This window comes from Misgurnus anguillicaudatus, chromosome 24 (assembly GCF_027580225.2).
Source record: "Misgurnus anguillicaudatus chromosome 24, ASM2758022v2, whole genome shotgun sequence".
Classification (NCBI taxonomy): domain Eukaryota; kingdom Metazoa; phylum Chordata; class Actinopteri; order Cypriniformes; family Cobitidae; genus Misgurnus; species Misgurnus anguillicaudatus.
The window spans coordinates 4,218,249-4,236,419 of NC_073360.2; the positions used below are offsets into that span (position 1 = coordinate 4,218,249).

Here is an 18,171-nt window from a genome sequence, read left to right on the forward strand (position 1 = left end):
ACCAATGATTCGAACAAAAGATTCGTAAATGTTTCGAAGCCTCATGAAGCGTGCTTCGAAATCGCCCATCACTAAGCAGCAAGAGTTAATTATTGTAATATTTTTAGTAGAACAATGGTCATGCAAATGGCAATCAATTTGCCAACAAAAATAAAGGTTAAAGACTGTAGGCTACATGTGTGAGGACTAATGAGGACCAAGGAAGCTTTCTTTAAAATAGACTTTAATATAAATACTCACAATAGACGGAGGAAAACCCACAAAGTATCACACAGACATTAACAAGAATCGACCAGGAACAGAACAAATGCAGGGTCCAAACAAGGAGCAAATGGGATAATTAATAGAACACATGTGGAAACTAACTACAGAGGAGGAGACAGAGGGCAAAACTCAAAGCATGATAAACATACAGACAGATATGTAACAACTAAATATACACAAATTGTGCCAGTTCTGTACAATTAACAAACACATTTTGCTGTGGTGTTGTAAAGAAATACAAGATAAAGGAGAGCAAACACAAGATCAAGCAAGGAGATTAAACAAATATTGCTGAAAGATATAATAACCAGATCATGACTTATGTAAAAGATCCCTAAATTAATGTTACAAAGCTTTTAATTATTATTATTTTACCTGTCCCCCAAGTCAAAAATACCGTAAATCTCATTTCATGGAGCTAAAGTTGGCAACCCTGTGTGACTGTGTACTGTATATATTAGGGGCTAATCTTTTCACTATACATCTGCTCTGGCTATCAGTATTTTGCGTTATAACATCTCTGTTTTAAAATATAATGTAGGTGACTATAAACAATACCTTTTTATAAAAATCTTACTGATAAACTAGATTGAAATTTACATGTATAAATGTAAGTAAATGCAGAACACATAAATTAATGTAGAAATAAAGAGAGTCAAAACATGTTCATGACCAGTCTATAACGTTCATTTGTAAATGGTACAACATTATAAAATGCATAGTAGGGGAGAGCGGGGTGAAAGTAAAATTTTTCAGAAAAACTTAATTTTAAAAGATAATGTTTTAGACAGAGATATATTTTTGCTGTTGTCATTAACTCACAAGTGTGGTTTATAATACCATGTGGAATGTAACAAATGTAAAACAACTTCATTATAATTTCAGCTGGGACAAAAGTAACACACATGTGGGTCAACAGTAACATAACAAAACAAGATTTTTGTGTTACACTTGTTTTTAGTAACTATACATGACTATGACCTTATTAATATGTAACTGCAAACATATTTTGTAATTTATTATTTTTATTTCAGTTTTATCAAATGTTTTAAAAGCAACCAACAGTACAGTACAAACTAAGCGTTACTTTTGTTCCAACAGGATCTACGCGCATTTAAACCTGATTAACTTTAACTTTGAAAAACTCTGAGAAGTCAAACTTCAGGATGTGTTAGGGCACTAAATAACCTGTAGATTGATCAGTATTGTAACACATGAAATGAGAAACACAATGCATTATAAGGAAAAAAATGAGAGCTTTAGGAATTTACTTATCATGGTCGAAAACACCTTTCTGGATCCACACATGGAAAACAATATTTTGTTAGTATGGTTTTTCTTTAGATTCTTTTTTTAAATCATTTATATAAATGTTATGATTTAATTGCAATTTATTCATTTTTATCAACTCACGAAACCCCTACAATTCCCTGTGAACCACCAGGAATTTGTAAAATTCAAAAAATCAGAGATATATAGCTTAAGTTCTCAATTCAGTATTATTTCCTCTGAGGTCCAGTTGTGTCTGGTGTAATGGGTTTGATTTCAGAGCTGATTTCAGAACAGCGCAACCTTCATCTGTGATATTACAATTAGCACATCTGTAGAGAAAAAACAAAATTCTTCAGTTCAGACACACAGCATCATTAATCAATCAGCACCCACAATCCCGACTGTATAACTCATGATGATTATGACCAGTGTTGGGCATGTTACTTAAAAAAGTAATTAGTAATAGTTATTAGTTACTGCTCACAAATAATAACTAAGTTAGTAACTGCATTAGCTCATTATAAAAGTAATTACCAGGGAAAGTGACTTTGTGTATATATAAAATTTTAAATATTTATTTATTTATTTATTTCCTTTTTTTAGCCAGGAAAATCACATTGAGATATTTCTATCTCTTCTTCCAGTGAGACCTGGTCAAGACGACGGCACATTGAGTTTCATACAAAAAGAATACAATTGAAAACAACACAATTTACAACAATCACATAATGAAAGATCTAAAACAAGAACGCAAATACAACAAATCAGATAAAACAATTGCAAGTATCCATTAAAACCTTTTGTAAAAGACGTTTAAAAATGCTTAGAGTTGGAAGTGCATTTAAATTAAGAGTATTTTGCAATTCATTCCAAGCCCGAGGAGCATAGGAAGAGAAAGCACATTTGCCGAATTCTGACAATACCCTTGGGACTTTTAAGCGAATATAAGAACCAGGGGCCGGATTCACGAAAACGTTCTTAAGACAAAAAATAAGAAAGTTCTTAAGATAAATTATAAGAAGTTCGTAAGAATGTTCCTAACTGCAATTCTCGAACATTTCTTAAGAAGTTCTCACATTTTTTCTTAAGAATATCTTAAATGTGTGTCTTAAGAATAAAATGACAAGCTTTGCAGAGGTGTAAAGAGTAGCTGAAAGCCATACTTGAGTAAAAGTACAAATTCCTTACTGTAAAAATTACTCCACTACAAGTTACAAGTCACCAATTTAAATACGACTTGAGTAAAAGTATTAAAGTAACCCAATTTAAAAGTACTCAAGTATTTTTACTCGTACTGAATGTTGGCTCAAAGATGCACTAGTCCTCAACACAAAGTGAAAACTAAGAAAGTTTATTTATGAGGTTTTATTTCCTAATATAGAAAAGAAATCAAACTCCTCAAAATTTTGACCTGGCAGAACAAACACAGATTAAACATAGTCATAGTCTTTTGACAAAAACTGAATTAAGTTTTAGTCATATTTTTGTCATCTGAATTGATTTAGTTTTAGTCTAATTTTATTCAACTAAATGCCATGAGATTTTAGTCTAGAAATCTACATTCAATTTAATTTAAACCCATTTAATTTTAGTCTAGTGTCATTGTGTACTTGAATGTGCCATGCTGAAAAATATATAGCTTAAAGGTAGGGTAACACATTTTGAAAAATGCTAACGGTAGCCGCCTAGCAATGAAATCCCGATCCCACCCTCAAGTCAAATCGCCATCCAAAGTCACGCCTCTTTCAAAACACATGAACACGCACAGATCAGACGGTCACATGACATCTCATGTCTCACTCTCATTCAGCAGTGAGAAAACTTTGCAGTACAAAGTCGAATAACACTTCCAAAATAACCAAACAACTGGTTTACATCAGAATTAGTTTAAGCACACGTTCGGTTGTGTAGATGTAGTAACTAACTTCGTTACGCTAATCCGTAAACGAACACAAATTTCATAAGCAACACAATGTTTCATCAAAGTAGAATATCTGAATCCATCTCAATACAAACATATCGCGTACCTACCTTACCAAAATAAACTGTGCAACGACTCTTTCAGACCCTATGCAGCTCCTGCAGCTGTTTCATCTCGTGCTTAAGCAGTAAAGTTACCGATGTTAATTTCGGTTTTTGCTCTTGCTGATCCAGGCAGTTTTTGCTGTTGTTGTTATAAAAGATGCCTTTAGTTTTGTGCCTCCTGTGTTGGTTGTCAATTTAGCAGAAAAGTTTGCTGCGTGGACTCGCTGCGCGGTTGGCATTCAAATTACGCTTACGCATGAGGGACAAAAATGGAAACGTCCGTTCGGACCGAAATCTATGATTTGTTGAACATTTTTTGGTCCTACGCATTTCACAGATAACATAAATTTCTACAAATACATTTAAACAACTTAACACAGTAATTGCTATCAGGATGTAAGGAGACTTTTAACCAGCATAACAAAAAATGTTTCAGGATCAAATCTGTTACCCTACCTTTAACTTTGTGATATAAATATATGGTAAAACTTTACAATAAGGTTCATTAGTTAACATTAGTTAGCTACATTACTCAACATGAACTAATAATGAACTGCACTTATACAGCATTTATTCATCTTTATTAATGTTAATTTCAACAATTACTAATACTTTATTAAAATCTTGTTAACATTACCAAATATTCTTATATAGGCCTATCCTAAAAAAGATATAATTTTAATATTTAAAAAATTCCTGTTAACTAAAATTACACTAACAGAAATATGATAATGCATATTAAAAGCGTGAAGTTGTTCATTTGAAAGATTAATTGTAAACACATGCAGGGGCGAAAATCTCATCTAAATGTTGGGGGGGACAATAAACATAACATTTTTCAAGAACAATTTTTGAATGGGACACCAATAATACAGGCAAAATTGTACTTGCAAGGAAATGGGTACAGATAGAAAACGTTTCTCTTTCTCTATGAACAGACGCAAATTTAATTTTAATACATATGAATGCAGAGGTGAAAAGAGTAGGCTAATAAAATGTTCTACTTAAGTAATAGTAAAGTTACTTTATAATATTTTACTTAAGTAAAAGTAAAGTTACTTTAATAATATTTTACTTAAGTAAAAGTAAAGTTACTGGTCTAAAAATCTACTCAAGTAAAAAGTCATTTTAATTTTAAGAGTTACTTTTTTACAGGGAGAGGTTTCTAGTATAGTTCACAAAGGAAGGATATATACATCTCAAACTATGTTTTTAATTGTAAACATCTCTCTACAATTAAAGTGCAATAACAAATGTTAATAAAATAAAAAGCTTTTTTATAACTAAGAAACATTTACTGTATGGAATTATTTAATGATTTTTACAGGTGAGTTATGCACTTTTGAAGCAAAAATAATATGAGGTCAGCAGCTAGTAAATACAATCATTATATGAAGGTTGTAATTGAGGTATTGCTGGTAACATACATTGTTATTAAACTATATACATAAATGAGCATATAATGAGATGAGTGCCATGGCTATACATCCTTTACACGTTTATTAGCCCCCAGACGTGTGTACCTGATGTCTTTCAATCTATCTCTCTCGCGCTCTCGCTCTCTCTCTGTGATATAGGGTTGAATGATCTGCGCATTCTAGAGGACGTTCTTAAGTTGTTTGACTTGACGCGAAGCTGCTAGACCTCGAAAGATAATGTGCATGTATTAAAAACGCGTCGTGCAAATTAGCGGTTAAAACCCGGTCGGCAATTCACAAACTCCGTACTCAAGAGCACGAACCCTACCTGAATGAAACAATCGCTTTGCGTCAAAGGCCAGGGGTTTCTTTCATAAGAATTGAATTGAGGGTCTGCATTAGCCCGCGCCTGTCTCGTCCCTCTCCATGGTTCTTTTTGCGTGTTCCCCCGCCCATCAATCAATCATCCGACCATGGCGCATCTTTATCACCTTACTTTTTTATTTATTTTTACTCAGTAACGGATATGATTTAACATGTAGCGAAGTAACCTACAATACTTTAAACATACTTAAGTAAAAGTAAAGTATAGATTTTAAAAACTACTCAAAGTAAAAGTACACAAAAAACTCAGTTACAGCAAGGTGAGTAAATGTAATTTGTTACTTTCAGCTCTGCCTCACCTCTGCATGAATGCATAAAAATGTTTTCTTGATCGTTTATCTGCTTCTGTTCTCAGAAAACAAAATATGTTCATGTTTAGATGTCAAAATAGTCCAGTTTTAAAACATATGAGGATAAACTGATAAGTGATGGGAAACGTTGTATAGCTGATTAACGCGTCGGCTCCGTACACTTCTCTACCACCGGAATGTGTGGTGGTGAGGTAAAAGCGGCGCGGGCAGTGGACCAAACCACTGTGAGGCAAGGGAGGGGGAATCAAAATGTTTAAAACGTTTTTTTGTTGTTGCTCCGTTTGAATTTGTATTGTTTCACTTCTTACACAACTATTTTAAGTATTATAAATCATTAAATTATTTTCAATACACATATTCTAATGATATTTTAGGGGGGACAACCCTCAGATAGGGGGGGTCCTGTCCCCCCCCGACCCCCCCCGGATTTCCGCCCATGAACACATGTAGTACGTAACACCACTATCTCACATTAAGTGCACTACATTTCTTCCGTCATGCATCCCTCTTTACAGTAAATACATTACAGCATACTTGATTAAATGTGAGGACAGTGAAATTGTACACTTATTATCAATCTTATAATGTACTTAAGTTACTCGGGCAATCAGTACAGGACCTCGCTGGTTTATTTTGGCTTATATAGTAAGTTATATCAAGTTATGTAACCAGCTCAGGTTAGCTGATACAGTAGCGTCAGAGTATATAAACATTGGTGCTTGCCTTTGAGTTGCGGGATGACCCTCCTGCAATCGCGCATCACTTTTGTTTTGATTGTAGCATCACATGTTTAACAAAGGGTCCCTTGACAGAAGCAAATGTGATATGCATCCATATTTGCGCCTTATCTCTTCTCTCAGACCAGACGCGAACTTTTCTCTACAGTTTATGACATACGCAGCACGCAGATGTCCCGCTACGGTGGCTTAACGCAAGCCATTCAGCGTTTGACATCAAAGTACCGCAAGATCAGACTTCTCCATATGCATTTGATTCGCTCTCGCAGTACTTTGATTTCATACGTTTGCTCTGCGCAGCGCCAAATGAAGTCCCTCAGTTGTGTGTGTGCGTGTAACCTCGCGACCACAGATTCTATCCATCATCACCCTCTGACACTTTCGTCTCGTTTTTATTTGACAAATAAACAATGTAGCGAGTAACGTTAAGTGTCATTTCAAATGTAGTGGAGTAAAGAGTACAAATACCCAATCAAAAATGTAATTGAGTAGAGAGTAAAAGTTGCCTATATTTTTGATACTCAGTACAAGTACAAAGTAGCCCAAAAATACTTAAGTACAGTAACAAAGTACATTTACTCGAGTACTTTACACCTCTGAAGCTTTGGAATGAATGATACCCTGCTAATGATGTAATAAACTTATTAATCTTTTGACTAACGTTACCTTGCGATCATTAACGCGATACAAACGAGTGATACATTAAGACTGACTATAGATGATGTTATTCGGTGTTGTAACAGAGGCCAGCTAGTATTAAGGCGGTGCGGTGAGTAAATATCATTTCCTAACATCGCAATCGGTCCATCGTGCGGGTCGAGCGCCCTGGGCGTGCGTGCTTCACTCTCCGTGCTCACGGCTTCGTCTCCCGCGACCCGCGCTCACGCGTCAAGAGACGGACGCGGAGGGTGCAGCGAGCCCGGTTTCAGATCCCTCGACTCACATGACAAAGCGATTACCGGTTGGCCTCCCGCTTAGAGCGACTTTTAGCTGTTAAGTAATTTCACAATGAATGTATGTAGGCTATTGCTGAGGAAGTTAAATGTTTGCTAATATTATCACTAATACGTATTTGTGTTGCATGACATATTACTGAGTAAGCCATTAAACTTCATTATATGAGTGTGGAATTCCTCTTTAAACTAATCTATGTGAAGTAAACTGATTCAATTGCCATTTCAGACTACAAAATACAACTTGTCACATTTAAAACAATCACATTAACTCATAAAACATCTTACATTTTGAGATTTAAGACTACTGTAAGGTTATCCTAACTTTAAGATGTTATTTAAGACAGTTTATTTTTCGAGAATTGGAATTCTTCTTAAGTTTATTCTTAAGAACATACTTAAGGAAAAAAATAAGAACTTTCTTAAGAAGCTTTTTTGAGAATACAAAATATTCTTAACTTTTTTCTTAAGCTTGAATTTAAGATAAAAATGGCAGATAAGAAGATTTTTCTTCTTAAAGGAGCATTCCACCCGTGGAAACATTCATCTTTATTAAAAGTGGATCATATTTATAGTCGAAATGTAACATAAATTTAGAATTTGGTGCCTGTTTGACCGAGAAAAGGAGGGTTTGTAGTCTTACCCCCTCTGCAAAGATAGAGGACTTCCTTCTTTCAATGATGCAAAATGATGATTTTTACATCATTGAAAGAAGGAAGTGCAACACTGAAATCCATATTTCTCCCGTCACAGGGGAAACAGAGGGAATGATGCATGACCATTCAAAAACATGACTGGGTTTCTAACTATACAAAGCTTAATGCAAATGGGTGAAGTGTCCCTTTAAGAATGTTTTGTGAATTCGGCCCCAGATCTAGTACCATGAATATTTGTATAATAATTAAGAAGATTTGATATATAAGAGGGTAATTTGCCTAAAAGAGCTTTTGCGATGAATAAGTACATATGTAATCTTCTCCTTTGATGTAACGATGACCACGCTAGGGAAATGTATAAAATACAGTGATGCGTCCGTGGTTCTGCGCCGGAGACAAAGCGTAAAGCTGCGTGATACACAGAGTCTAGTTTTTTAAGTAGCGATGTAGTTGCGTGCATATAGAGAAGATCACCATAATCAATTATTGATAAAAAAGTACTCTCTACTATTTTCTTTCGAGCCTCAAAGGGGAAACAATTTTTTAAACGATAAAAGAAACCTAATTTTGGCCTGAGCTTCTTTAGCAACTTATCGATATGTACGTCAAATGCTAGTCTTTCGTCCAACCATATACCTAAATATTTATAGGAGCTTACTCTTTCTAATGGTTGACCATTTGAATTTGTAATTATTATATCCGATACGTTAGAGCGACCCCGGCTAAAAATAATATATTTTGTCTTTTTCGAGTTTAAAACCAATTTTAACTGTGACAATGTTTGTTGCAGTGTTTGAAAAGCGCTCTGTAATTGTTTCATTGCTTGGTTTAAGGAAGATGCAGTCGAATAAATAATTGTATCATCGGCATACAAGTGTAATTTGGCGGAATCTATTCCATAACCTAAATCATTAATATAAATAGAGAATAAAAGAGGAGCTAAAACAGATCCTTGAGGGACTCCAGTATTTACTTGAAGGAATGGTGAATTATAATTTTCCACGGACACACATTGAGTACTAGCCTGACTACGTCAGACTTCGTACTTCCGCTAAATTTCATTACGCTTCTGTACTCAGTCTGAGATACCTCCCATTCAAACCGTTTTCCACCGGTCTCAAAACGACCGTCCAATCAACGAACAGAGGGCGGGCTGAGAGCCGTGACGTAGACGCTAAACGCCGAATCACGGTTGTAGTCTGTTGTGGACATGAAGACACAAGGCTTGTTCGACTTCACGTGGCGCTGCGGGGGCCGGCGGCTGGATGGCGTCGGGGTGACGCGAGAGCGATTCGAGAAATCATACGAAGTGTAATTTCGTCTCGCTCTCGCGGCGCTTTGGCGTCGTCCGTCTGTCGGTTCTAGCGGCGCCGCATGGGGTCGAACAAGCCTACAGAAAGCTCTGTTGTGGAGAACCGGCACTTGCCAACTTAAACCCGAACATAGCCATGTTAACTCTGGTATTTCGCTCGATGGGTTTGTTTTCACATCATACGTGTATTTTACAGCAGAGATTCGATGCGGCTGATCCGGCGCATAAAGCACATCATATCCAAATGTTATGTGTGATTGGCTTACGTTTAGACCAATGATTTTAAACTTCAGACAAGCCCCTCCCACGAGAAGGAAAACGATTGTCAATTATGCCCAGCCAGACTCTGTCTATGAAGCGAAGCAAAATAGCAGAGGATGGTATTACCAGGCTAATTGAGTACGATCAGAAAAATAATTTTCAAACCAACTCAGAGCTGCTTCACTAAAGCCTATAGACCGAAGTTTCTGTATCAATAATTTATGGTCTACGGAATCGAATGCCTTTGAAATATCAACAAATAAGGCAGCACATGACTTTTTGCTGTCTAGTGATGTTATAATATCATTTGATACTAGCATGGCTGCAGTAATGCAGCTATGTCCGGTTCTAAATCCTGACTGATAATCATGGAGAATATTATTAGCCGTCAGATATTGTTTTAATTGATCATTTATTAATGATTCAAAAACCTTTGCTAGAGCTGGCAATCTAGATATTGGAAGATAATTATTTGGATCTTCAGGATCTCCGCCCTTAAATAAAGGAATTACCATTGCTGATTTCCACATTTTAGGTATAGTATTGGAGACAAGGCTTAAATTAAATATTGACGCTATAGGTTCCGCTACAAAATCGGCTGCCAATTTTAGGAGATAAGGCTCAATTTTATCTACTCTTGCCTTTTTCTTTGTATCTAATTTCATTAGAGCCTTATGAACCTGGACAGTAGTGATTGGCACAAAATTAAATAATTGTGAAGAGCAGTATTGGATAGATTTAGCAGTTTCTTTGCAAGTTTTGACATCCGAATTAGACTCCGGAGATGAGCCGACTGAAATAAAATGGGTATTAAAAATATCTGCAATAACTTTTCTGTCCTTAACCACAGTTTGATTAATTTTAAGATGATCTGGAAATTTAGATGACAAATTTGACACCGAAGTAGACTTAACTAATTTCCAGAACTTTGTGGGATTATTTAGGTTTTCATTTATCGCAGACAAATAATAGTCCCGTTTTGCACTTTTAATTAATTTTGTGCATTTATTTCGTAGTGCTCTATATGAAATCCAGTCTAGAGAATTGTTTGAATTCTTTGCCTTAGCCCAGGCAGCGTTCCTCTGTTTTATATTAATGGAGACAGTATCATTGAACCAAGGGTTGTCTTTACCACTTATCCTGAATCTTTTAATTGGAATGTGTTTATCACATATGGATGCAAATATTGAATTAAAATAATCCCAAGCCAGGGTAACATCTGGTATGCATGAAATAACACCCAGATTACTGTTATAAAGATCGCATAGGAAAGCTTGTTCATTAAAATGCTTAAAAAATCTTTTATAGACATAACGCGGTAATGTTTTAGTAATTTTACAACTTCTCACACAAACAACTGCACAGTGATCACTAATATCATTACAAAAAACACCTGATGCTGAATACCTATGGGAAACATTAGTCAAAATTAAATCTAATAAAGAGGATCTGTCTATATCCTTTTGATTCATTCTGGTTGTTGAATTTATCAACTGTACCAAACCGAGAGAGTCACAAGTCTCTTTGAATAGATCAGAAGATGACGACAGCCAGTCCCAGTTAAGATCACCAAGTATAATCAATTCATATTTGTTCCAGTCGTGTAAAAAGTCTGCAAGTAAAGTACATACCTCACTTGAAGATGATGATGGTGGACGATAACACCCAACCACAACAATATCCGAGCCAGGAATAATTAATTTAAGCGCTAAGAGTTCCAATCCGTTCGGTTTACCGATTGACTGTATACCAGAACAGTTTAGATTGGATTTCACGTATATTGCAACTCGCCCTCCTTTTTTACACGATCCAATCTGAAGACATTATATGGATCGATATTAATCATATCATTTGTGATTGATGATTTTAACCATGTTTCAGTTATGACTATTATATCTGCACCAGTCGTATCAGCCCACACTCTTAATTAATCCATTTTATTAGTAAGGCTGCGCACATTCAAATGAAAGAAGCGTAATCCCTTTGAGGCTTTGAATTCATCGGGCGTTTGTAGTTGGGCTAGTGTTGGACCCGGGTTGGGATGAACGTTTCCTGACAGTAGGAGCATAATAAGGATTAACCACGGTCTCCGTCCTGTGCGTTCTATCGTCGGATTTTTTCCACAGGTAGGTGTTGCATTAGCTGTGAGTCTCCGAGTCCCGTTCGACCACAAGCAGCGTAATCCACTGGGTACATCTCCGGTAGAGAATAGTGATTCGCAAGAAATATCTCATCATCGGGCCATGATCGTTAAACAATCCTGATGCGGTCCCAGCGTACAGATCATGCCGTTGAGGCTTCTGATAGAGCGCAATTAAATCATAGGCACTATCGCTGCTTTCGGTATCCTCAAAACAATGAGGTAGGCCTATACCAATCTCAGGGATCCATGGAATCAAGCAACAACACAAGTAAAAAAATAAAAACAGCATTTTGCAATTTTAGTTTTTAAGAACGTTGTTTGGACGCACACATGAGTAAAGAATAACTGGTTATTGCTGGATATTGCACTGGATATTGCACTTTGATAAACAATTATGGACAGAACAATAGAACACGTCTACAAACAAGCCGCCATCTTGAAACATTGAACGTAAATATATCAAATAACTTTGATTCCCCCAGTATTAAATATGCTGCCACAAAATAAGTGGTTTATTTTTAGTGTCCATTTCATTCATTTAACATGTGATGATATGAGGTGCTTCATTAGATAAAAATGACTTGGCATTACTTTACTTTACTTTACTTTATTACGTTCCTGTTTTAATATCAAACAGATTTTCTCCACTCAGCAATACACCGGCTGAGACATCTGTTAAAGGTGCCCTGGTTATTGGAGATTCTATACTCAGGAACGTTGGCATTGAGGCACCAGCCACCATAGTCGATTGTATACCTGGAGCCAGAGCGTCTGACATTAGATCCAAAACTTAAAGTGCTGGCTAATGCTAACCGTAAGTTTTCTAAGATTGTTATTCACGCCGGCACGAATGACACCAGACTCCGCCAGTCGGAGATCACCAAAGATACTATTAAAGAGGTGTGTGAAATTGCAAAAACAATGTCAGACAATGTAATTTGCTCTGGTCCCCTCCCCGCCTACCGGGGGGATGAAACTTACAGTAGATTAGGGTTTATAGACAATTGGAAGCATTTCCGGGGAAGACCTGACCTGCTAAAGAGAGATGGCCTCCATCCGTCTCCGGAAGGAAGTGCTATACTCTCTAGAAATCTGACTAATAGTCTTACTTTTGATATTGTCTGACTATCCAGGGCCCAGGTCAGGAAACAGACAGATCGGCTTACCCATCAGTCTGTTAGCTGCCTTGACATGTCAAGATCACATATATCCCAGCACATAGAGCCTTTTTTAACAGAGTACCAACACATCTCGACTGTGTCTGTTCCTCGAACAAATAAATACAGAGCACCGCTTACCTCGTCTCGTACAAATCTTATTAACATAAAACTAGAACATAATACATTAACAGATGAAACTCAAATGTTAAAATTCGGCCTTCTTAACATTAGATCACTTATCAACAAAGAACCAATTATCAATGAAATAATTACTGACCAAAACTTAGATGCACTCTGTTTAACAGAAACCTGCTGGATATTGCACTTTGATAAACAATTATGGACAGAACAATAGAACACGTCTACAAACAAGCCGCCATCTTGAAACATTGAACGTAAATATATCAAATAACTTTGATTCCCCCAGTATTAAATATGCTGCCACAAAATTAGTGGTTTATTTTTAGTGTCTATTTCATTCATTTAACATGTGATGATATGAGGTGCTTCATTAGATAAAAATGACTTGGCATTACTTTACTTTACTTTACTTTATTACGTTCCTGTTTTAATATCAAACAGATTTTCTCCACTCAGCAATACACCGGCTGAGACATCTGTTAAAGGTGCCCTGGTTATTGGAGATTCTATACTCAGGAACGTTGGCATTGAGGCACCAGCCACCATAGTCGATTGTATACCGGGAGCCAGAGCGTCTGACATTAGATCCAAAACTTAAAGTGCTGGCTAATGCTAACCGTAAGTTTTCTAAGATTGTTATTCACGCCGGCACGAATGACACCAGACTCCGCCAGTCGGAGATCACCAAAGATACTATTAAAGAGGTGTGTGAAATTGCAAAAACAATGTCAGACAATGTAATTTGCTCTGGTCCCCTCCCCGCCTACCGGGGGGATGAAACTTACAGTAGATTAGGGTTTATAGACAATTGGAAGCATTTCCGGGGAAGACCTGACCTGCTAAAGAGAGATGGCCTCCATCCGTCTCCGGAAGGAAGTGCTATACTCTCTAGAAATCTGACTAATAGTCTTACTTTTGATATTGTCTGACTATCCAGGGCCCAGGTCAGGAAACAGACAGATCGGCTTACCCATCAGTCTGTTAGCTGCCTTGACATGTCAAGATCACATATATCCCAGCACATAGAGCCTTTTTTAACAGAGTACCAACACATCTCGACTGTGTCTGTTCCTCGAACAAATAAATACAGAGCACCGCTTACCTCGTCTCGTACAAATCTTATTAACATAAAACTAGAACATAATACATTAACAGATGAAACTCAAATGTTAAAATTCGGCCTTCTTAACATTAGATCACTTATCAACAAAGAACCAATTATCAATGAAATAATTACTGACCAAAACTTAGATGCACTCTGTTTAACAGAAACCTGGCTTAAAGCAGACGATTACACCAGTTTAAATGAATCCACCCCACAAGACTATTATTATAAACATGTTCCTCGTCTAATAGGGAGAGGGGGTGGTGTAGCTACAATATACAATAAAATATTCAAAGTAAACCATATATCCAACCTAAAATTTAATTCGTTTGAAATAATACTGTTAAATATGGAAATAACTGATCGCAACAACAAACGACTTTCGTTCATTTTAGCTACCATATATAGGCCTCCAGGCCACCACACAGATTTTCTTAAAGAAATAGCAGACTTCCTATCTGAGCTTACAGTCACTGTAGATAAAGCTCTTATCGTTGGTGATTTTAATATCCATGTGGATAATCCAAAAGATGCATTAGGACGTGCGTTTATGGATGTTCTAAATTCTCTCGGCATTAAACAAAACGTGTCAGGGCCCACGCATACTCGTAATCACACACTAGACTTAATTCTGTCACTCGGACTCAATATTAATGACATCAAAATATCACCCCAGAGCGATGCCGTTTCAGACCATTGCCTTGTGTCATGCACAATACTTCTAGATAGGGCCGCTCAGCCTACAACATGCTACAGATTAGCCAGAACAATAATTTCCACCACTAAAGATAGCTTTATTAGCACTCTTCCAGACCTGTCTCAAATGAAACATGTAGCAGATAATCGTGAAGATCTAGATATTATAATAGAAAACCTGAACAACGTCTGCTCTAGCACGTTGGATGCCGTTGCTCCCATTCGAAAAAAGAGAATCAAAGAAAAACCGCCAGCTCCATGGTATGATCATCATACTGCAGCCCTTAAAAAAGTAGCTAGAAAAATGGAAAGAAACTACCGAAGCACAAAGTTAGAGGTATGGCGTTCAGCATGGAAAGAGAGTGTTCAACACTACAGACAGGCTATTAAAACTGCCAGATCTACCTATCTCAGTACGCTTATTAAAGAAAATCATAACAACCCTCGTTTTCTATTTAGCACAGTTGCGAAACTGACTAGAAACAAAGAACAAACAGAAACCAATAGTAAACTCCAACACAATAGTGATGACTTCATGAACTTCTTTACTAACAAAATTATGTTTATTAGGGAAAACATAGAAACTACGCAAGCAGCCATCACTCTACCCAATAGTACATTTTCCACTAGATTACCAAACGAACATCTTGAGTCATTTAATCCTACTACAATAGAAGAGCTCTCTAAACTAGTAACGTCATCCAAATCATCGTCCTGTATACTAGACCCCGTTCCCACAAAATTACTAAAAGAGGTATTTCATGTAGTGTCAGACACGGTACTTAATATCTTTAACTCATCTCTAGAATTAGGATACGTTCCAACAGCTTTCAAACTAGCAGTTATTAGACCGCTCATTAAAAAGCAAAACCTTGACCAGGGAGATCTTAATAACTTTAGACCAATCTCAAATCTACCTTTTCTTTCTAAAATATTAGAAAAAGTAGTGGCAAGCCAGCTACGCACATTCGTAGAAAATAATAATACATATGAAAAGTTCCAATCAGGATTCAGGCCCCACCATAGCACAGAGACAGCGCTGCTTAGAGTTACAAATGACCTCCTATTAACATCCGATCGTGGTGAAATCTCAATCCTTATATTACTAGACCTTAGTGCAGCCTTTGACACAATAGATCGCACAATCTTACTCAATAGACTAGAAAACTATGTTGGCATCAGTGGTCAGGCGTTAGCCTGGTTCAGATCGTATCTAACCAATCGATATCACTTTGTTTATGTAAATGAGGAAGAGTCATATCACTCCCCCGTTAAATACGGCATACCTCAGGGATCAGTTCTAGGCCCTATCCTATTCTCGTTATATATGTTACCTCTAGGAGACATTATCAGGAAACATAACATAAGTTTTCACTGCTATGCGGATGATACCCAGCTTTACATCTCGTCGCATCCTAGCGAAACCCACCAGTTTTCTAAGCTAACAGACTGCATTAGTGATATTAGGGACTGGATGGCACAAAACTTTCTTATGCTAAACTCCAATAAAACAGAGATACTTATTATTGAACCGAATCGCTACAAACATAATATGTCAGATTACAAGTTGCCCATAGATGGCTGCACGGTGGTGCCATCTTCCACGGTTAAGAATTTAGGCGTAATGTTCGACAGCAATCTATCTTTTGATAGTCATATCGCCAACATCTGCCGCACAGCATTCTTCCATCTTAGAAATATCTCAAAAATACGCCATATGCTGTCTGCATCAGACGCAGAAAAGCTTATACATGCTTTTATGACCTCTAGAATAGACTATTGTAACTCGTTACTCGGGGGATGCCATGCAAATCAGGTAAACAAGCTACAGCTGGTTCAAAACGCCGCTGCAAGAGTGCTTACTCGATCTAAAAAGTATGACCACATCAGTCCAATTCTGGCATCTTTACACTGGCTACCAGTTAAATATCGTATACAATTTAAAATATTACTAATCACCTACAAAGCCTTAAATGGCCTAGCGCCTTCGTATATTAAAGAACTACTATCAGAATACAATCCATCACGTAAACTGCGCTCACAAAATTCTGGTCACTTAATTATCCCTAGAATATCAAAAGTGTCTAAAGGTGGTAAGATCCTTTTCCTACTTAGCCCCTAAGCTCTGGAATGATTTACCAAATAATGTTCGAGTATCAGACACAGTCGATCAATTTAAATCTAAACTTAAGACATTCTTCTTTAACAAAGCATTCACATAAAATGTCCAGTAAATGTACATTTCCCGCAGTAGTTAGTTTGTCTAGAACAAAGCACTCACATACCTCATATGGGTAATATACTATTGCCGCAATAGTTAGCCTGTCTGGAACCGAGCCGACTTGAACCACTATAATGTTTGACACTTGCATTGCATGTGAACGGCCCCTACGCTAATAGAATTCTGTTTTTCTCTCCCTGTCTCGTCCTCAACCACGAGGACCATGAGACAAACAGACCCAGTTCCGGTTGCTGTGAAGATCATTGCATCACTGATCCACTGGCTGTCCTTCAACGTGATGACCAGCCGATGCCCGACCAACGACCACCGGCTAAACCAGTTTAATTCGCTTACCCGCCTCCTATCCCTACCGTTTCTATATATATATAAATATATATTAATTCCTCCCAAGGGTTTTTGTCCTTCTAGGACTTTTTCCCATTGGGTTTTTTTCCTAGAGGGTTTTTAATCCCAGGGAGAGTCAGCCAACTTTGGCTTAACTTAGCACTTTACAGTATACGTTACATTATTAATATGCTCGCTTGTACGGTTTAACCGCTTTCTCTACTTCTTATATTATCTATTGATTTTCTGTGTTCTCCTCTACACCTTCTCATGTAAAGCTGCTTTGCAACAATTAACACTTGTGAACAGCGCTATATAAATAAAATTGAATTGAATTGAATACTTTCTGGGCATAAGTTGACCGTTAAATAAACATTTTTGCCTTTCACCTCAACAAGGGAGAACTAGTGCTACTTCCAGTGTTTGCGAACGCTACCTTTGAGCTTGTTGTACTTGCCATCACTCTGTCATTGCACTAGTGCTTAGGGGGATGGCTACGCAAGGAACGGGCTGCCTGTGAGTGCTTTGGGACGGGGCCCACTGCAGCAGCACACTGCTTGTTAAGAAGAGCGAACGATACGTGCTTTCACGTCAGTCTCCAATAATGCCAGAAAAAGTCAATAGTTTTGTCCTAGACCCTAAAGGTCTCTGGAAAGCTGATAAAGCAATTTGCCAACACGGCTCGGAGTGTGCATGTGCTTGTGTGTGAGCACAAGCACCACTCTGCCTCTGGTTGTCTAATAATGGAAATTATTAAAAAACTCGCC

At 37.2% G+C, this 18,171-nt stretch overlaps 1 protein-coding gene across 1 annotated transcript in view; it reads right to left on the bottom strand.

Moving 5' to 3' along the window:
• Positions 1-754: 754 nt before the first annotated feature.
• LOC141361568 (NLR family CARD domain-containing protein 3-like) overlaps positions 755-18,171 on the bottom strand; it is a 43,016-nt gene continuing 25,599 nt past the window's right edge. The window contains exon 6 of the mRNA XM_073863067.1: positions 755-1,865. Coding sequence (XP_073719168.1) covers positions 1,745-1,865 — 121 coding nt within the window. The 3' untranslated portion in view covers positions 755-1,744. The remainder of the gene's footprint in view (positions 1,866-18,171) is intronic.